The sequence below is a fragment of the Nannobrachium achirus genome, assembly GCF_963921795.1.
Source record: "Nannobrachium achirus genome assembly, chromosome: 13".
Lineage (NCBI taxonomy): Eukaryota > Metazoa > Chordata > Actinopteri > Myctophiformes > Myctophidae > Nannobrachium > Nannobrachium achirus.
Window position 1 is genome coordinate 45,953,209 of NC_137833.1, and position 21,614 is coordinate 45,974,822.

Here is a 21,614-nt window from a genome sequence, read left to right on the forward strand (position 1 = left end):
TGTTGTGGTTATTTTTATTATTATTGCAACAACGTCCAGATGATATCCTTGAGTACAGTATGTTCAAACACACCTGCTGGTATTAAAAAAAAAATGATTCCTGCAATGCAGGACTGGGTTTACTTCATCTGTATCTTGTGTGGAGAAACAATCTACACAAATTCACAATCACTCTCTTCCTTTGCTAAAGCACCTCAACTGAATTCCTTCCATAAAAATTAGAGAACGGTGAAACTTGTTGCCTTCATATTTCTGCTTCAAAGCCACATTTCAAAACCTCACTTTAACATGATTTTGGTATTTTCATATAGACTTATGAAAAGGTTAAGATTGTGTCTATAGCATGTTTTTTAGACAGATGTTAGGCTCATTGTTTGTCTGGTATCAAATTGCTTATATTTTCTCAGACAGATATTTTCTCCACTTGATAGTATCTTCGGTTATTGGAATGAAGAGCCTCCCACAGCTTATTACACACTAAAGGCATTGACCTCATTGAATATCTCAGATTAGACATCGTCATGACAATGACCCCCTGTGAACCTCCACTGATCCACCTCTTCTCCTGAGTGATTGAGTGAACTAAATGCTATAAATGTGCTATAATAAAAGCAGATTAATTGGATTGGGGTGTCACAAATAACCTAGCAGACTTCATGTAGCGATACAGGTCGAGTGGGCACCTCATGATTAAAACATTTGGGAAAATGTTTTGAAATAATTAGACCTATTTGTGGAAATTTGGGTTAAAGTCAGACTCACCTGAGGTGGCGTTTAACCTTGGATGTTGAATGGTTTTCCCCCGTACATGCCAAGCCTCAAGAAATTATTATTCCCTGAATCTGTGGAATACCTCAAGAAATCAGCTGAGGCAGGCAAGCAGAGTCAACATCTTTAAGGATCAGCTGGAAACCCACCTGTTCAACCTAATTAACCTAATTAATTTAATTAGCATCTTATGAGACTGTTTTATTGTATAGAACAATTACATCTTTGTTCCAATGTTAAAGACGCACTGTACTATACAGTTGTCAGTGAACAAATGCCAGAGTGAACCCTGAAATTAACTGCTACACACACACGGCCAGACACATGCACCACCGCTCACTTCAAACTTGGTTTGATTTTTCTTTGCAATGGCAGATTTGTCCGGCTACGCGAAGTTACAACACTACATGCAAACATAGCTTCCAAATGGGCACAAAGACTCCGTCTCATCTGAGTTGACTTGAATTTTAATAGGTTTGATTTGTACATCTGTAACAGTAAAGTGTGCAACAAACCATACAGTTAGCCCCAAAAAGGCCAACTCCAAAGATAGCTTTAGTTCTTTTTTCCATTCGCCGTATACATACATGAAATAAATTCACAATCTACACTTTGAAGTACATGAAGTAGTTTACAGTACAGTCATCATTTTCTCTAAACTGAGACGCAGTCTCAAATTAAGCCACTAGATTACATTATTCTTGTGTTTCCTGCCCAGTTGTGTTTATAATACACGCTTGCGTTCACCAGGAGGTGAACAGCATTTTGTTTTTTAGTATGCTTTACAAAAGGTTCATGCCATGAGTGGTTGAGGTCTTCCAAACAAAAAAACAAAAAAAAATAAAGACAAAAATAAAATTAACAATTCTAGCCGCAATATGGGCTCACCGGCTAACCTCACAAGGCAAGAAAGACGTGTGTAGGATGAGTAAAGCCCAATTTATGCTGCGTAACACGACAACCGAAAATAGCAGACTTACAAGTCCCACAAGAGGCTTGTAGGTCTGCTATTTTCGGCACGCAATGCGCCGTCCAAGGAAGTATGAATCAGGCTTAAAGTCAAGGGCACTGTTTCACAAGGGAAATACAATAGCTTCATGTGAAGCTTGTGCCACCCCCTCCAAGAACTGCACAAAGCTCCTGTTGCCTTCATGTCAAACTAGCACAGAACAGTGAGCGACACGCTTCACTGACACAATAATCTGCTCGACAACTTACAGATGTGAACAAAATGGTTATGTTTCTGGTAGTCCCCATAAATTCCCATGGAAGGTTTCCACCTTTGAATGTGAGCAAAATGTTGTGACCCTATTCAGAGCCTACACCGTTTTGCCATGAACCAAACGGACTGCAGTGCAGGACAACACTCCGAGTCGAATGATGCTCATTGAGCGCAGATGTCGTGCACTTTAAATAGACGATCACAATGCTTCACAGCATGGCCCGTTGAGAGCTTGTAGATCGGCTATTTTCTCCAGAGGACTCCGATCTTTTCAGAACGATTTTAGCGCAGACCAAATCTGACTCGACTGAGCCATCGTGAACTGCAGTTCCGGAGAACACATTGGCCGACATGTAGCCAAAATAAAAATCACCTTCAGATCACAGATTCTTTTTAAACATTGTACATTGCACTAGACAAAAGTAGGTAAAAGCAAATGTGAATAAAACCAATGAATTCACACTTAACATAATGTATTTAAAAGGAGCACTTTACCCATTTCCAATCTTATCTTCATATAATTGGCCCTCACTAATTCTTATTGTAAGACGGCACAATTTCCGTCTACTCACTCTGCGTCTCATTGGTGGGCCATGTCATCTAAGATCACAAACCAGACCACTTTCTTTAAAGAAATCCAGAAAACCTCTGATGTGGTCGTTCAGAAACCAGCCTACCAATGACATCATCGATGGGAATTCCAAGCAAATAGAAACTACGTCCTTTGTCTTCCTGGAAAGCTAGCATGCTGAAATAGAAGCAATTGTTCTTGCATTTAATAATAAATAAACAAACACAAAGTTTGAAATCTTGTTTGAAATGACCACATCTGCATACTGATGATGTCACTGGTGGGAAGGTTTCCGAACTGTCCACAGCCCACCTCTGAGACACAGATCAAATAGAGATGGTACCATTTTGTGATGAGCATTTGTGAGGTCCAATTATACGACAATAAGGCTGAAAATGGGTGGTCCTTTAAGTCCAAAAGGTCCCCATGAAGGCGAACTTTCCACCCTCAAGGTTAATGGCGCCTTCCCTGATCGAGATGAGATCACTGTGACTTAACAAGGAAAAGGGAATAAAACGTGTTCTGAAGAAAACTGAATTAGGTTCTTACACGACTCTTTATCCACCAACGGTCATAAATCATAATCCTTTACTCAATACTGCAGGGTTCTAAAATGATATAGGAAAAAAATGCAATCCCTTTTTTCTAGTATTATGCTCCTAAGAAATTGATTATTTCCAAGATAAATGAAACGGGACAAGTAATTTTTTTTTTCTCTTAAGAACGTATGTTTAAAAAAAAAAGTCCAGCCGTCAAAATCGTTCTTAGTGTCAGATGGCAGACAATTTGAGTTTAGGGTTATGAGCAAGAAGCTCGACAAAGTGGCTTCATACACGCCTTAATTTAACAACGTGTGACATTTCTAAACGCCAACCCCCAGTCACATAAAGTTGTGCAAAAGTCATAGTGAATCTTTCGGTTCAGTGGTTTTTCTTTTTTCCGTCTGTGGACAGCAGCACTTGATTTAAAAACACATTATTGGCGACGCAAGCCCCCGCCTTAAAAAGGCCATGCCCATGAGTGGTGACAGTTGATGGCATGGGGGACAAGGGTACACGATTGAAACACTTTTTTGAAAGCAAGATGTGGAGATATGCCTGACTCATTTCACAGGACAGGACAGTACAGCACATGAGCGTCCGGGAGAGGGGAGGGGGTCGGGTGCAATCAATCAGACCTCAAAACCAAACAAAAAAGAAGAAGAAAAAAACCCTAAATGACACATCGCACGATGGCGCCACATGCCGGAAATAGCCGACCCATAGGCTCACGACGCGAACGCATCCGCGCCGTGGCATGAGCTTGTAGGTCGGCCATTCGCGGGGCGCGGCTGCCGGCGTGTGACAAGAGCATAAATTAGGTGTTAGCGTCCCCTTTTATTTCTTGCTGCGCAGGCGTTTCGACTGCCGCGGGAGGTCTGAACTCTTCCTGGTGCGTTTTAGCGAAAAGCCGCCTTCACCGATGGGCTCTCTGGCTAGAGACGGCGGCGCGGACACAGCCGCCGCCTGCGTCGTGCCGGAAGAAGAAGACGCCAAGCTGGCGGTGGTGGGCGCGGACGTAGAGGGAGGAGCCGGGCCGGGGCGCAAAGGCGGCGGCCCTCCCACGGCGCTGCTGTCCATCAGCTCGCGGAGCTTGTGCTCCAGCTCGGCGAGGCGCGCGTTCTGCTCGCCAATGACCTGCGTCTGCTCCAGCAGCTTCTGCTCCTGGTCCTGCAGCTGCTTCTGCTGCTCCAGCTGCTTGACGCGCACCTCCTGCATCTCCCGCCGCAGCGCCGTCATGGACGCGCCGTTGGCCTTCACCTGCTGCTGCACCTTGGTCATCTCCGAGCGCGACGGCGTGTTCTTGGCCAGCAGGGACATGGTGGTGAGGGAGGTAGACGGACCTGCGACTGAGGGGGTTGGGGGAGGGGGAGGGGGAGGAGGGCGGGAGTGATTCAGATGACCACAAGGAAGAACGAAGTTAAGCCACGGTTGGAATTGTGTCTTTCAGCAATTGAAAGCCTTTTTTTTTTTTACTTTTAACCACTAAATGGGCTCTATGCACGGCAGCCATATTGGGCAAGAAATTGGTATCATCACAACAACTTTGAAGGAATTAAAGAAGCAGCCCAATTTGCCAGTCTGTTCAGCCCCTGGGAAACCCCAATCAACAAAATATATGGGGTGTTACTGTTAAGTGGTTAAACTACTATTACGTTTCTGTCTATAATGACGAGCCCAAAATAAGTACATCAGGGTTAATGTGCTTAACATAAAACCTCCAGTAGGCCTAGAAAGACACTTCACCATTATAGTTATGGCTTTTGTTTTGGTTTAATGTGGATTGATAATTAACTTTAGAATTTCCATAACAAAACCTCTGAAGTCCTGTGGACAACCAAAGACTTGCTTTAACCACTTAACCCTCTAAGGCCCGCATTAAGAAATACTTGAAATAAAAAATTGAAAAAAATCAGATGGTGTTGTAGGAGTCCTATTAAGAGGAAAATGTAATGTTTTTTTCAAAAAAATGTTTTTGTAAGATTTTATAGCCATAAATCAAAAATCATAAATCATGCTCTAATTTACATATGGGGGATATTTTTCAAAATAATAACATATGTACATGTTCTAGACATTCTAATGATCACCAAAAAGAATAGTACAGGCATTTTACTTATGTTTTTTTTAGGTATAGCTTCCATGAAAAAGTGAGATGTTGTTCGTCAAAACTCTGGAATTTCAGCGGGTGTGGCGGGTGTGAATGTCAGCCCCTGTGGGGGGTATTTATATGCAAATATTGTGGCCAATGGCATTGTAATACTAAACAATAGAATCCAATGGTGGTGTTTAGGTGGTAGGGGGAGCTAAAATAAAATGATTTAAACCTTTTTTTGGATAAAATACAAACGTTGTAATATTACAACCGTGGGCCTTAGAGGGTTAAACCCTCTAGCCCACTGTTTCCCAAACAGTGGGTCAGGACCCATTTGTGGGTCACGGATAGACACAGTTAAAAATATACATCTATAATATTTCAAAAGATTAAAAAAAATGTTTAAACAAAGTAATCTCGACATTTCATCAATTAAAGACAGTTCCAAAAATGTTCATTAAAACTAATTTTTAATTGTTTAAGAAGTAGTGAAAATAGCAGATCTACAACCTTGTAGATCTGCTATTTTCACTAGTTCGGGTACCGGGTCAAACCGTCTAATTTCTCTTTTGGGTCTTGAGCTAAAAAGGTTTGGGAACCCCCAGCTCTAGACAAAACTAGCTGATCTGTAAAGAATATAGACGCTTATGCTGGTGTTCAAGAGGTTACAAGGATCCTCCTACCTTTGCCCCTTCTAACCCGGGCCAGTTCGTGTCCATTACCTGGGGCGGATCCGATGAGGCGTCCGGACAGGTCGGCCCCAGGCAGCCTCTTCTTCAGGATGGGCACGATCTTCTCGTCAAAGTACTCCATGGCCATGGACGAGATGTCCCGCAGCTCCTGCAGGACCTCGTGGGCCCGCTGGGGCGCGCGTGTGGAGTTGACGTAGCGCAACACGCGGTAGATCTCGTCGATTACCTTTTGGGACACAGAAGCGGGGTCTAGAATTAATAAATAACAACAGCAGCTTATCACCAGTACAGAGGCTTTTTTTTACCTTGAAAACGCAAGTTCTACACAGGGATTCCAGACTAATATCTACGCAATGGTATTTGTCTGGTCATGCTACATGCCAAGCTAGTTCATAGAAGCATGTCAAAAAATGCTTTTCCAGCAAATCTTTTACAAAATATCAAGATAGATTTGTTGCCAATGGGGACATGTTAAAAGATGTTGTGATAAAGATCACAACGTCATGCAGCGGCTGTTCCACACTGACAGATGTAGCAAGCGAGAAAAACAGACTGAGATGGAGACTGACTGAAAGAGACAGAGACACTGAAAGAGAGACAAAGAGATGAAGAGAGAGACAGAGAGATAAACAAACAGATTTACATAGAGAAAGATGTCGTGGGACCCCAAATACAAACAATTGGCCCATGTTCGGGGGAAGGGTAGCCGGGCCGGGAGGGTGATATGTGTTAGCCTAGCTCAGCTAGAACATCCCAGCCATGTTAAAACAAGGAGGGAATATACGCAGTTACTAGTTAGCTGCATTGTATATAGGCTGGTCCCAGGCTAGATATGTGTCATTGCATGTACTACAGGCTGGGGTGGGGGTCCTTGCTGGCAGGTAAGCTAGCAGGATACAACAGCGGTGACGACACACAGAAGTGTGTGGGGAAGAATTGTCATAAAAGACTTTGGGGAGAAAAGGGGATAGAAAATAAATTGGCTAGTACTCTAAATCAGTGGTTCTCAAAGTGGATCCCGGGGACCCCCAGGGGTCCTTGGGAGGGTTCCAGGGGGTCCCCAGGAAAATGAGTTAATACAGCATCACAATCATTTTAACTACTTTATCCATTTATATGTTGGCTATTCAAAAATAGCAGACCTCACAGCTCACAGCACGACACTTCTTGCCGCGCTGTGAGCTTGTACATCTGCTATTTTGGAAGATTACGATTTTGAATAACCTTTGCATTTCTAACACAATCTTCTCCTCTGGGGGTCCCGGAAACAAACTCCTTTCAGATGGGGGGGAGGGTCTGTGGCCAAATACATATCAATTTAGGGGGTCCTTTGGTTTTGAGAAGCACTGCTCTAAATTGAGATGAATAAATAAAAGTGTTTCTGGCTGACCTTTCCAGGGATGAAGCAGCAGAGGTTGGTGTCCACGTATTTCATGAAGGTCATGTTGAGCAGGGAAAGGCGTGTCTCCACGGCCGCCAGGATGTCCGCATGGCGGGCCAACGAGTGGTTCCTCCGCTCAGACTCTCGCCTAGCAACAGGTGGTGGTTGACAACATTAAGAGGGGGAGGGGATAGGCACATTCATATTGACATGGTCTCTTTACCAGTGTTCATTTGGTCGACTAAAGTTATGACGAAAAATGTTCGTCAAATACCTTTATTTCACTGACGAAAACTAAAGAAATAATAATAAAGAAAATATATATTGAGTATTGAATCAAAGTTTGTCAACCAATTAAACTTTAAATACACTTTATTAGTTATGGGGGTCCTTTCAGAACCACTACTACTAGTACTGTCGCAGTAAATCTGTGTCATACATATTCTGAAGAAAACTTGGAGACTCGACATTTAGTAATTAAATATTATGATCAAAATGAGAACATTATAATGGTAAATGGTGTGTAGAGAATGGAAAATTGAGTTTGCCACAGAGAAGGCCAAGCCTTTGCCACGCACACAGTTGTCCGTGTACAGACATATTGATGACCCCTGGATGTTGGTAGAATCAAAGGAGTCTGACCTGGGCAGCTGTGCTTTGACCTGCCTCTGGCACAGGCTGTGGTATCTCTCCACGCGCAGGAAGCCCTGGTTGAGGATGCGCTGGCAGATAATGTCCATGCGCTTGCACACCTGCAGAACAACACACACACACGCTCAGTCAATGACATGGAGCACTCTGTAACTAGGGCAGTGGTGGAAAAAAAGTCAATACCGCAATGTAGATATACTCTGTTGCAAGTACAAGTCCGGAATTTAAAATGTACTTGAGTACCAAAAGTAGAAAGTACTCATTATGCAGAATGTCCCATTTCAAGTTTTCAAATGTATAACAATCTTTTGAAAATAGCCGATCTTGTAGATCGGCTATTTTTAAATGGCCAAAATGTAGGGCTGAAGTGGTCAATGTATGTTTCGTAATAAAGATCCAAATTTACAAAGTAACTAGAAACTAAAGTTGTCCAATAAATACCTCAACTAATTTGGAGTACAGTACTTGTAAACGTACGTAGTAGTTAGTTACTTCCACCCCTGGGGGTCCTTCTTTTGAGAACCACCGACTAAAGACACGTATTGCAGTATTGTATTGGTGCAAAAAGAATTTGCTAAGAGACTAATGAATAATCATAATATATCATCCATCAATACAGCTAAACCCAACAACAATGTATGTTTACATTATCAGGCCTACAGCACAATACAAGAGCAATACCATAATCTGATGGCATTTACAGTGTTGGTGTTGCTACACGGTCAATTCCTCGAGTCGCAGGTGTAATGTTTAACAGTACAGTAATAAACAACCGATCCTCGTCAGGAGAGGAGGACATTCAAACATGACGGAGCGTAGCTTTTTAAAGCTGTGGTTCCCAAACTAGAGATGTTACCGATCAATCGGCAATGGATCGGATCGGGCCGATCAAAGCGTGATCGGCGATAATCGGTGGTTTAGATCAAAAGGTAAATTCACCGATCCGATCGGATCGGTGCATCCGATCAACCAGCCCCACTTGAGGCCATTTTGGGGTATTGATTTCCACAGTGCTGAAGGAATAATTAGTTACTGCTATGATAATAAATACATAGTAATGCTGGTAAATAACTATAAGGCAAATATATAAATGAATTCATGAGTGAATGAATGAATTAAAGTTAAAACATTAACATTTAGAAAATATAAATAATAACTTGATCGGATCGGTGATTGATCGGTATCGGGTGATCAAACTTTTGTGATCGGTGCTCGCTGATCGGTTCCAAAAAACCTGATCGGACCATCCCTATCCCGAACCTTTTAGCCCGTGACCCAAAAGAGAAATTAGACGTTTGCTTGGGACCCAAACTAATGAAAATTGCAGATCTTCAAGCTCACATCACGCTGTGTTGTGAGCTGGTAGATCGGCTATTTTCACTACTTCTTAAACATTTGTTCTCTAATTTATGTAATGTCTTAGATTTTTCTTTTAATTATTCATGAACTTACTTAGAAAAAAGCACAGCATTCTTTTTTTTTTTTATCGTGAAAATTTGTATTTTTAGCTTGAAATAATAATAATTAAAAATACAATTTAGGAAACAAGAAATTAAGGGACCCATAAAAATGTGTCCACGACCCACACATGGGTCCCGATCCAGTGTTTGGGAAAGTGTTTTAAAGCAGTGTGTTTGCAGGGGGGGGGGGGTATGCGTCCAGGCTAGCAGACTTTGGGGCCCTTGGTAGGGCTGCAGCCAGACAGAAAGACAGGCAGCCAAGCAGCTGGAAGAACTGCTTGCTGACACCCAGACTGAACCGAGCTGGTGTAAATCAGTGGGTCTGGGGACCACCAGTGGTCCTTGAGGGGGTTCCAGGCGGTCCTCAGCTAAATGATGGACAGTTGGTACTTGCTAAGCAAATGGACCCTTCAGGGGATTGCACACGGTACGCGGTCACCGCCTGCTAGTAATTCATTTTCAATGAGAGGCGGGCGGCTATTTCGTCCGCGCAGCGAAGTTTAGAGGCGGCGAGGCGAGCGGGCGCAGTCCCGTGAAAATCCCCGCGAGCGTGCTCGTTTGTGCATGCGTACGCGGGCGGTGAGAGATGGATTGTGTTCATCTTTGTGAAATACCGCGCAGCGTTTACTCAAAGAGCGAGTGTGTTTGTGTATCACCGCGGCGTGTTCCTCGCAGATCCAAGCGGGAGCCCCGGCGGCAACCGCTGTCCGTCTGTAGAGCGCCTTATTATAGATCTTTAACTCTTGAGAGCGTAAAATTAAACTAAATGGACCCATAATTGTACACTCTCAAGAGTAAAATTATTAGACAATGTAGAACATTTTTTGGAACTGAGAGGCTAAATCTCATCAAATGCCAAATGAATAATGGGCCTTGACTGATATGAAAAAGGTTGAAAACCACTGGTGTAAATCACACATACACAGTGGAATTCCATCCACAACCAACAGCCACAGTATCACCACAACACGAAGTGTGTGCATGGTTTTGAAACAGCGTTAGCTACGTTAGCATCGCGTTGTAACTGTGTGTGTGTGTGTGTGTGTGTGTGTGTGTGTGTGTGTGTGTGTGCGCGTGCGTGCGTGCGTGCGGGGTTTGTTTTTGTTCCCTCACACGCACACACCGTGGGAGCAATGCTTGCCGCTTTACGCATATCCGGTCCAGAGCGGATACGGTCTATTGGTGCGTTTTCAGCATAGTCTCGCGTAGCCAGACAACTATTCCACAATCTCTGAATGCTATATAGAGTCTGGAACAGCAGCTCCCGAACGGCGAGTATCGAAAACGGGCATTAACGTTCAAAAGAATATATTTTAAAATGTCATTTCTGCTAAGCAGCAAGCTAAACATGCTTATATGATTTTTATTTATATAATGATAAATATGTGTGATGTGAGACTGAAACGGAAGTGACGTGGGGGCTTCACTTCCGCTTCATCTCGCACTCACCGTTTCTATTTCCGTCTGCCAGACTGTATGCTGGGAGCATTTGACCAAATCGCGGAGGCAACAGTCTGACCACGCGAGACTATTTTCAGCACGTTCCCAGGTAAGACACGTTATAATATAATAATATTAATATCATTATTATGTCTTATTACTGTTTAACGGCCTATTTAGAAACATTGCAGCTTAACTGAAGTAAAAAGCATTCCAACATTGCGAACTAGAGAAACAGACCACAATCAACAGTCTCCCACGTTTGTAACGCGTTGTGTATGTATAATGCGTATGTAGAAGTTACCGGATACAGTCAGTACAATAGGCGGGCTCTAGACCGGATATGAGCACCAAGCAGAGTAAATAGGAACCACCAGGCTATTTTGGCTGCGGTGAAAATAAAGCCCTCGGCTCATAGCATTCATTACCTCGCCGCACGCAAGACGATGTCGCGCGCCGAAAATAGCAGCTGTACACAAGCTTGTATGTTTTGCCGTCTTGCGGACGGAGCTGCAGCCTGAACGCAAGCTTTTTGTGTTTGTGGGGGGTTGTGTGTTTGTGTTGTCCTTTCTCCAGTGTTGCCAGATTTCGAGGGAGACATAAGCGACGAGCTCTATGAAAACAAAGCTCAAAAGAAGCGACTATATACAGGCTACATGGTACCTTTAACCGATATGTAAGCTCACAACCCGTCGCATTTTATAGATCTGCTTAGCTAGCTTCAAAAAAATAATCTTTAAGAAAATGTGGAATGTTTTTGGGGCTCCATAGCATAACATGTTTACAGATGGGGTGGTCTGCACTGCAGACAAATACATATTCATTTGGAGGAAAACAAGGCCCCAACATAAGCAACTACACTTCAGAAACAAGACCCAAAATTAGCACTTTAGAATCAAGGCCCCAACATAAGCAGCTACACTTAGTTTAGAAACAATCCCAAAAATAAGCAACAGTTCAACCCCATATTTACAGGCTCAAATAAGCAACTAATTCTTGTAAATGAGTGAGTCACACTTGCAAATTAATTCCGTTTTATACCATTTGAATTCTTAAAGTGGAAAATGAATTCACTAGGCCCTATATGCCGTCACCAACTTTATGGAGGAACTTTTAGCCAATGAGGAAGCAGCAGAAACTTTATGGGTTAACTTCTAGCCAATGACGAGGCAGCATTCTCAGTGACGTCACCTTTGTGCAGCTAAAAGTTACTCCATAAAGTTGGAACAGAACAATAATGTGTTGCCCTAATTATCATATGCTCCAAAAACTTACTTTTATTATAGGCAACTGGCTGCAACGTTTCGACTTTACGTCTTCATCAGGCAAAAGTTTTTGTCAACTTTTGCCTGATGAAGACGTAAAGTCGAAACGTTGCAGCCAGTTGCCTATAATAAAAGTAAGTTTTTGGAGCATATGAATAGTGTGCGGGCGTTTTTCTCCTTCCATTATCTGATACCTTGATGTCCAGCACCTGGCCTGAATATAGGCTTGAGATGTGCACACAATCTTGTCTATGACTTGCCCTAATTATCAACCACACTAAATACTGCACTTTGAAACAAGAAATTGCACTTTGAAACAAGACCAAAACAAGAAACTACACTTTGAAACAAGGCCAAAACAAGAAATTACACTTTGAAACAATACCAAAACAAGAAACTACACTTTGAAACAAGCCCAAAACAAGAGAACTACACTTTGAAACAATACCAAAACAAGAAACAAGACCAAAACAAGAAACTACACTTTGAAACAAGCCCAAAACAAGAAACTACACTTTGAAACAAGCCCAAAACAAGAAACTACACTTTGAAACAAGACCAAAGCAAGAAACTACACACTTTAAAACAAGCCCCCACAAAACCGCAACCACCAAAATATTTACCGGCGACTCCACAGAAAAACACTAAGCACACGAAGCCTGGGGCTTATAACAAGCGGACGTGGCAACCCGGTGTCTCACCAGGCGCAGCAGGCTGATCTCGTCGTAGGACAGGAAGTTGAGGATGGTCTCCACGGCCACTATGGGCAGCCCCAGCAGCGGGTTGTTCTGGTTCTGCTGAGGTGCGCCGTCCGGCGACGACGCCGAATCGCCGCCGCAGTCCATCAGAGAGCCGCCGGGAGCAGCAGCAACACCACCGGAGGAGGAGACACCTCCGCCAGCTCCGTCCGCTCGCTCTACGACGGCCGCCATCTTGCTTTGCCTTTTTTTTTTTTTTCGTCCAAGGAAGGAGTAGTCGCTAGAGGAAGTGACGTTGAATGGGGGAGGAGGACTTGCAGAAGGTGTGGGGTCAGAGCTAGTGGTGGAAGAAAATGTTCCCTGATTTGATTTGATTTATTTTACTTTTTTAATTGTGCCAATCCCCCCCCCCCCTTTTTTAATGAATTGAGTATAAAAGGACCCCAATGTAAACAAAATATTAGTCTTTCTCGTGATCTAAATCACTGGTTCCCAAACACTGAGTCGGGACCCATTTGTGGGTCGCCGACACACAGAATACAGTATGTCTTGAGATTACCTTTGTAGTACTTACCTACACCTCTCTCTCGCTCTCTCTGTGATGAATACACCATAGATACTTGATGAATTTGAATTGTGTTTTAAAATGCTGATAAAGCAACACACATTAGATTTGAGGGGTCACAAGCTTTCCCCAACCTTATCGTATTAGCCGAAAACCTGAAGTACCGAGGCTACAGTGAAACAATGGTCATAGGATCTTTTATCATTCTATAATGACAAAATATTAGTTATTTTGATGCTGCTAATATGTAGTATAGTCTGTTATTTTGACCCAAATGTAAAAAAATAAACACCCAGAATGTAATAAGTGAATACCTTGCCCAAGATGACATTAATTAAATGTTAGGCCATTATTACATCTTGGGCTTCTTGCGTAAACGTAAAATCTTTACATTGATTAACTAGTTTAATTTACAGTTTTCAGTGTAATACTCTATGAATTCCTTCCACAAATTCTGCTGTATATACACTCACTCCACTCAAATGCAATCAACTAAGTAATAAAAGTAAAAAGCTACCATATTGTTATCACGGTATTGTAACAATTATAATCCAAGAGCAAATACAGACATTTGATGTCCTAGATTTGTTTCAGCCGTTTTATTTTACCCATTCATTGTCCTACACCGGTATCATTTAGCAGATAGTCAGGCTCAACACGCCACGTTTCGAGCTTGCCGATCTGCTACTTTTGTGTGACGTTGTAGTATTATCAAGTAGGGCATTCATTTGCAAATAAAACAAAAAAAAAACAGTAAAGAATATGGAGATAAAGAGGTTTCTGCCCGACAGAAACCAGTTGTTCTTCTTTCCCCTGATGTTTTCCAGTAGAAGTTTTAGCAGAGGTTAAGGTGCAGCCACACAGCAACTGGAAAAGTCGGTGGCTGTAGAGCCGGAACGTGTCCATAATGTTATGACAATTTCTAGGAAATTCTGATTAAATTCAAGACAATGAACTCTTTGTTTATAGGCTAAGAAATACTGAATTCTTAAAAATAAAAAATAAAACATATCTGCTAATACCTAATAATACCTAAGGTAAATATACAGAGGCACACAAGTTACAAAATCAAAGTACTGTACAGTACAAGTAAGCCACACTAACAAAATGTGCTGCAAAGAAGCCAGCTTATGAGAAACAGTGGCTACAGTATAGGCTCGTTTCAACAGAGCCTTTCCACTCAAAATATTTGAGTGCCAGCCAAGCGCACATTTTGTAAGTCAATGTCTGTTTACTTGTGGTGAGTGTAAGTGTTTTATTTGGTCCACATTTATTCCATGTCTGTAGCGTCCAGTTCATTCAGAAACCTCTGACACTTGGTCATGAGGACCTTTATGGCTTCTGTGACGAGGACATCAGGTGGTAGTATGCCGGTAGACTCCACAGTAACTAGAAAGAGAAGGAAATGTTAAACATTAACCCAAAAAACTGGGAAATTGTGAGCTGGGAAATATTCAAGACATTCCTAAACATCTTCCCTCCCTCAAGACCCAAATACAAAATTCAGTCCTCCTGTGTGAAGTTTATTCAAAAGATTGCTAATTTGTGCCTGTGTGATTTTAGAATAGTACAAAGCATGAAACAAGTACAAATGATGCATGATGAATTGAGGACCCCAGGACCAAGTACCGTACCTGGTGGCGATAAGGCTTATGCTAACCCAACCCTGTGGAATGCACTCCCCAATACTCTCAGAGAAGCCTGCACCCTCCAAACCTAAACCCACCTTTTCAATATGGTTTTCCCCAGCTACCTACAGTCTCACATTCCACTGTTTTTATCGAATATCCTTAGCCAACCAGTGTTTTGCTCCCCTAATAATGGACATACAAGGTTTCCACCCGACAACGACGATATACATTTTGATTATTATTATATATTATTATTATTTTGAAAGACGTACAGATGAAGTGGTCTCGCACTCTAGCGAGCTTCACCAGGTTCTTCAGGTCATCGTGGCGGAGCACTTCCCTGCTGCACGTGTCCAGACGGCTGTTGGCCACCTTGGCCACCTGTCGCCCTGGAGACAAACAAACAAACAAACAATGTTTCCGCGTCAGTGTATCGCTTTAGCCACCTGTCGCCCTGGAGATAGAGAAACAAACAAACAATGTTCCACGTCCAGGGGTGTCGCACCAAATTCTGGACCCTGCGTACAAGGATTGACTGCGTTATTTTGTGCTTTAACTATTGAAAAATAGCAGATATACAAGGTCACAGCGCAGCTTGTAGATCTGCTATTTTTGAAAGATCGTGAAAATGTCTGCACGTCTTTGAAGGTTTTTTGAAAAACCCATGTTTCTATGTCAGTGGTGCTCAAACCTTTTCATGTGAAGGACCCCCAAAATGAAATGAAATATTTAGTTCCAGGGACCCCCCAGAAGCAAAATTTGAATTACAAATGTTCGCTTAAAAGATACATATATTCAAAGATTTGCACACATTTTTACGACTTTTCAAAAATAGTAGATCTACAAGCTCCCTAGTAACTCAGTCCCACTCTCTCCCCCCCCTTGTCACGCCGCTGTCCACGTCAATGTACCAAACAGGGTTGGCTTACCCAGAAAACCCTGAGGCCTGTTTCTATGTCGGTGGTTCTTTACGTTTTTCATGTCAAGGACCCCCACAAAATGATATGCATTAGTGCCAGTGATCAAACATGGGATGATTTTTCACGTTTAGAGACAGTTCAGTTTACCTTCAATGTCTTCCAGCTCTATGACCCCTCGAGAGAAGCAGCGTTTCAGTCTCTCCGCCTTTTCTCCGTCCACCATCTCAAGCAGCGTGATCTCTGGGAGCAGTCTGTAGCTGGCTGTGGCCACGGGAGAGAACTTAGCATGGTCTTTACCTGGAAACAGAACAGAAGAAGTGGGGAGGGTCTTCAACGTTTTTTAGCTGAGAGAGAAGAGATGAAGCAGGGACCACCTACTGCGTATCCTATATAAATATTGGCTCACCCAAAAATCCTTTTATCTATCAATTATACACCCCATGAAGGCTTGAATTCATGGAGATTTTTTTTGTTTTTGTTAAACCAATAAATGAATGACCGAGTCAATCGGTCAACAGGAGACTCAGTTGGAGGCTCTTTGAGTCTACTACTTACGTTCTGTGACGTTGGTTATCTCCATACATGGAGTTCTGTATTCATATGTACACTCATACATAGGGACCTACACACAAAGCCATACGTAGGAGCAGTTGGCACCGCTCAACAATTGCAGTCACAGTCCCACGGGAACACAGGATCATCGCAACATGAGCGCATCACTCGCTCCGTTTATTATTTGTTTTCACAGAAATCTCCGCTTGGAAGTTTGCGCTACATGTCTGTGCGTAACTAGACAACCGGTGGTCGTAATCACTCGCAAAAAAAAAAAACAGAACATGACTGGCAGAATGTCTTTTTTAAAATGTAATTCGTCTGGCAGTAGATGAACAAATACACCGCAAAGATGCAAATTTACATTCGCAGAGCCCACAAAAAAAACTAAAACATAAAACCAAATGCAGGCGGACAACAGAGTACATCACATTACACAGGGAAAACAGAGCACAACACAGCACAGAATCTGTCCTATGCAGGAAGGATGTGTCCACTCACCGACGCCCTTCACGCAGTGCATGACCAGGTCCAGCTCCTGCCCCGGGCGGAGCTTTGCCAGCAGGATGTCCCCGTGCACCGGGCCGATGTTGGCGTCCGCAAACACGTCTGCCTGGTTCCCGATGGGCACCCACTTCATGTCCTTAGAATACACTGACACACGCACAGGCATGAACACCATTACATCACCCATTAAGACCTGAGGGCCCATTTTTACGAATGCCTTCTAAATTAGTGGTTCTTAAACTTTTTTGTAATTCAAAGTTATTAAAGATTTCTCAAAAAAAAAAGAAAAAAAATATATATATACAGTATATAGCAGATTTTTGAAAAATAGCAGATAAAGTACAAGCTCACAGCACGGCATGAAGTGACACGCTGTGAGCTTGTAGGTCTGCCATCTTTTGACAGCTCTGTGGTAACAGAGCTTACTCATTTTATTATCTTATTTAGCTACTTCCCCCTATTGATTCAGGATACTCCATGCCACATTTCATACTTGTATCACTATTTATGCAATTGTAGCAACTTCATATTGGCATGTACAGAATTATTAGTGTGGTTCAAGCGGTTAAAATACCTACCCATGTGATTTAGGTATAATTCCTGTGGGTCTGAGGAGTCTTTTGAGGCTCTAGGGTTCCTCGTGCACTTAACCTTTAGTTCAAGTTTAATCGTGTCAATTTCAGAACCTTCCTCCCCTTCAGTTTCTTCTTCACCTGGGGGAAAAAAACAGAATAGTACCTCTCATGACCATGAAACATTCAACACAGTGGTTCTCAACCTTTTCAGGCCAAAACCCCCAAAATAAATGACATTTGAACTGGGGGACCCCCCCACCCTGACCAGCACTTGTAATGTAGGAAGGAGTTGAGGCATTACATCTTGTTTGACTCAATATTGTGAAAATAGACAATCTAAAAGCTCACAACGCCTCGCAACCGAGCTTGTAGATATTTTCAAAATGTCTGCCTCTTTCTCATATTATTTGACAATTTGGCCAATGTTTGACCAGTTCTTATACGAGAACCATTGATTTAACAGACACTCTTACCCAAAGTGACCAGTGGTCAATGTATGCTTGGTGTCGACCTCCAACATCGCACTGTGTTCCGAGTTTTGAGCATTCTAACTGTGTGCGACTGGGTGACAGCATCGTCACAAGATGTTAAAAAAGGAAGCGAATGTAGTCTTGTGCATCTCTGTGGTAAGAGAGCTTACTAGATCGAAAGATCAGTCATTTTATTATATCTGAATAAAACCCCAATGATCTCAGACACAACATAAAAGCAAAGTTTAAATCCTCAATTTGCAATTTCTTCAACTGGTTGACTTGTATGTAGAACAGCAAGAACATAGGCTTACAGAACGGTAACTAAACATTGTAAGTCTACTCTATATGTTGTGCTAAATGTTTAGGAAACGGAGACACTAGTGTGTGGAGGCTCCTTCCATGCTGTTTGGGTTAGGGTCACAAAAATGACAGATTATTTTTTGCTTCATTCCGTGCTTACCAGCATTTCTATATTCAAACAGCCGAGGGTCAGCTTTGATGGGGACCAGGCCCAGTCTGTGAGCCAGGATCTCATCCTGGACGATGGACGTGTTGTTGTAGATGAACACCTTCTCTACAGCCATGGTGGGGACCTGTTCAGTCATAGCACAAAGAGGCCTTCAGCTCAGTGCTCAAAACATGTTTCATTTCAAGGGCCCCTAGTTTGGTATATATGATTTGACCACAGACCCCCATTAACATTCAGGACGCCACCATTCACTTGCGCTTTATTTTGAAGAGCCCCGGAAGCTCCGTGCGTGTGCACGTGGGTGTACACTGACGATCCAGGAAGGAGATCTGTTTGTTTACAAACGGTCGCGAAAACTAAAATCCTAACCGGGGCCGACCATCACGGCATAGTGTCGCCGTGAAGACAAGCTGATCTCGGCCTCCTCGGCGTTATTTGCACCTTATTTCGAGATAAAGCCGTTTTTATGTTTCAGTATAGAATAGGAGTCAATGGATAATGGCCACTCTCGGTTGCTTCTGGCTGCGTTGCGTCATGACGTATGCAGTTTTTTCTTTCACCAGCACCCGTAGCAAGCGTCTGAGATGCGGGTTACCATGGAAACCTTATCTCGTCTGTGAACGTGTTTGGCTACCAAGAGCAGCCAAACTGTTAACATGTTTTTATCTCTCAGACCCCAATCCACACTGAACAATCTGCAGTGTTCATTTCACTCGGAGTGTACAACTAGAACCAAATGGACCCGTGAGGGACCCGTGAGGGTCCATTAGTACACCATCAGAGTTACAGTCAGTAGGTAAATGGCGTGATTATTGTTGAGATTAACTAATTAAAACCAGGAAAGCATCCCTGTCGTTTTAGATTTTTGCTATTAGGGATGGGACGATAAGCGATATTATCGTTTATTATGATGAAAAACACTCACGATAATCGTATCGTGGAGATTTAATTTATCGTGATATCGTCATGCACTGGGATCAATTCAACTTTTATTTGCCGAGCTGCATATCCGTTACCACTTAAACCCTCTACAATTGGTAAAAGGTACTTTTAATATACATACTTGATACAGTCTTTTTTTCACTCTATCAAATGTCTTTGCCTTTTTGGTAAATGTTCCGCCCCAGGATAATAGATTTTGATTATCACGATAATATCGTAAATCGTGATTTCTTTTGTCACAATAATCGTGATATAACATTTTCATATCATCCCATCCCTATTTGCTAGTATAGCAGTATAGCCTATATAGCAACATACGATTTTCAGAAAGCTCGTAGGATTTGGAACAGTGGTTTAGAACAGATATACAAACTCAGCATGGCACGAGCTTGTACATCTGCTATTTATGGAAAAAATTAAGTTTTCTTCTGGCACAAAACATTTTCAGAAGGGTGATGAGGGTGATGGGGGGGAAGCACGTTTGCGCCCAAAATACATATCATTTTGGGGGTCCTTGGCAAAAAAGGTAAAACAAAAAAAGTACATCAAATCATACCTCCGCTAGCAGTATCCTTCGAAAGGCATTGGCTATAGCAGCATCGATCCCAACCATGTCAAACTCCATGGTGTTTTCATCCATGTCCACCATGTCGATTCTGAAATTCTGCAAGGAAGGCCGAAAATATCAGTTAAGATTCAATCGAATATTGAATATTGAAGAGTCAAACCCGGTCATTTTGTGTGCTGATTAATTGATTATGTACAGCAAGAAAATAGGCTTAGTCAGAAATGCAAACAGCGCAGTGATTCAGTTAAAGGATAACACAAAAACGTCCTGGGAGTGGGGACTTGTTTCCATTGTGGTCCTATGTATTCAATTCATCACCAGAGCATTATAAAATATTACACATTAATACATAAACAGTATAAACAATTATAAACAGTTATATACAAAGGAGAAAAAGGAAAACAGCTGTATTGTAAGACACCTCCTTTCGAAGGGAAAAACATCTGGATCCGCATCGGACCAAAAGATTCGGCATCAGTCAGGCTCCAAGGAAGTATTAGTAGTAGTAGCCCACCTGTTGAAATTTCTGCAAAGTCCAAGTGTCATCGTAGCCCGGGTAGTTGCCAGGATAATCAGTAGTATGAACCTGCAAAGGCAAAAATCCAGTGTTCATTTATCAATTTCTAACTCCATTCGGTCCCATTTATACACTCTCAGAGGAAAACAATTAACACTCAAGATTATACAGTGTGAACGCAAAGAAAAAAATATTTATAAGTGACAATGGTTCTTCCATACCAATGGTTCCCAAACTGGGGGTCAGGACTCATGACCCCCACGGTCACGGTGGGGTCCCCCAAATTATTATTATCATTATTTATTTATTATTAGTACTTTTTTCCCCAGATGATTAGCTTAATGTCGCAGTGCGACACAGTGTGAGCTTGTAGATATGCTATTTTCAAACATTTTGAACATTTAATTTTGTTATTTCATTACATTTTGATGCGAACACTTTCATACTTTAACTCAAGTACATTTTGAATTCCAGACTTTTACTTGTAAGAGAGTGTTTCTACATTGCAGTATTGATCATTTTACTTTACAAAAAAATGTAGTACTTTTTCTACCACTGCTCAAATGAAAATATAACAATCGCACAAGTAGGTTAGATGGACAGAGTTAGCGACTCGCGAGCATGCTGATCATTTCATAGCTTGATGGTATCAAAAGTTCAATTAATAAGTGGCAGAAGCTACAGATAACCCCTCATGAGGACGGATAGGATGACATTTTGTTAATAAAGATATAACGTAATTAAACAACGTACATTCTTAACCCCATATTCTTGTAATATCACTCGATTCCGAATCTCATCCACGATGCTCATGGACGCCGCCATTTTGCTTGTGTTTTCATTGACGTCAGAGGATTCTTCTTCTCTCATTATTCGAGCAGCCTATGGACGCCAAAGGCGTGATACTGCCCCCCACTGGCCAATAGAAAACTGAAAGTCAATCCTGTTAGAAAAGAGTTACCATTGTCCTAGTGGTGTCCTGAAGATCCCTGTATAACGCAGAGCATATATCTGGGTTGTTGTAAGGCCAAATATCCTGACTCGACTGGAGTGCTGGAGCTGGAGTGTCTCCAGGTGAGAGCTGGTCTTCTTGGAGATATTGGAGTCAGTGGA

The 21,614-nt window shown here is 42.3% G+C and overlaps 2 protein-coding genes across 2 annotated transcripts; both read right to left on the bottom strand.

Moving 5' to 3' along the window:
* Positions 1-1,276: 1,276 nt before the first annotated feature.
* fbxo28 (F-box protein 28) lies at positions 1,277-13,021 on the bottom strand. Its single transcript, XM_080739977.1, has 5 exons — positions 12,786-13,021; positions 7,911-8,020; positions 7,278-7,416; positions 5,918-6,113; positions 1,277-4,449 (listed from the first exon to the last, which is right to left on the bottom strand). The coding sequence occupies exons 1-5, from the start codon at positions 13,014-13,016 to the stop codon at positions 3,938-3,940; spliced, it is 1,188 nt and encodes a 395-aa protein (XP_080596103.1). The 5' UTR covers positions 13,017-13,021; the 3' UTR covers positions 1,277-3,937.
* Positions 13,022-13,979: 958 nt separating this feature from the next.
* Positions 13,980-21,326, bottom strand: polr1c (RNA polymerase I and III subunit C; the record flags this gene model as incomplete). Its single annotated transcript, XM_080740367.1, has 9 exons — positions 13,980-14,736; positions 15,251-15,367; positions 16,046-16,195; positions 16,952-17,104; positions 17,536-17,670; positions 18,466-18,598; positions 19,973-20,080; positions 20,499-20,570; positions 21,255-21,326. 9 exons carry the CDS (start codon positions 21,324-21,326, stop codon positions 14,618-14,620), a joined length of 1,059 nt encoding a protein of 352 aa, XP_080596493.1. The 3' UTR covers positions 13,980-14,617.
* Between the last annotated feature and the right edge of the window lie 288 nt (positions 21,327-21,614).

What these genes read in the sequence shown, in the direction of transcription:
- fbxo28 (XM_080739977.1), bottom strand. Translation starts at nt 13,016, where the DNA reads ATGGCGGCCGTCGTAGAGCGAGCGGACGGAGCTGGCGGAGGTGTCTCC. An exon ending in GCTGCTTCATCCCTGGAAAG is followed by an intron (nt 6,114 to 7,277) that starts GTCAGCCAGAAA and finishes GTGTCCCAAAAG; the next exon opens with GTAATCGACGAGATCTACCG. An exon ending in CCTCATCGGATCCGCCCCAG is followed by an intron (nt 4,450 to 5,917) that starts GTAATGGACACG and finishes CAACCCCCTCAG; the next exon opens with TCGCAGGTCCGTCTACCTCC.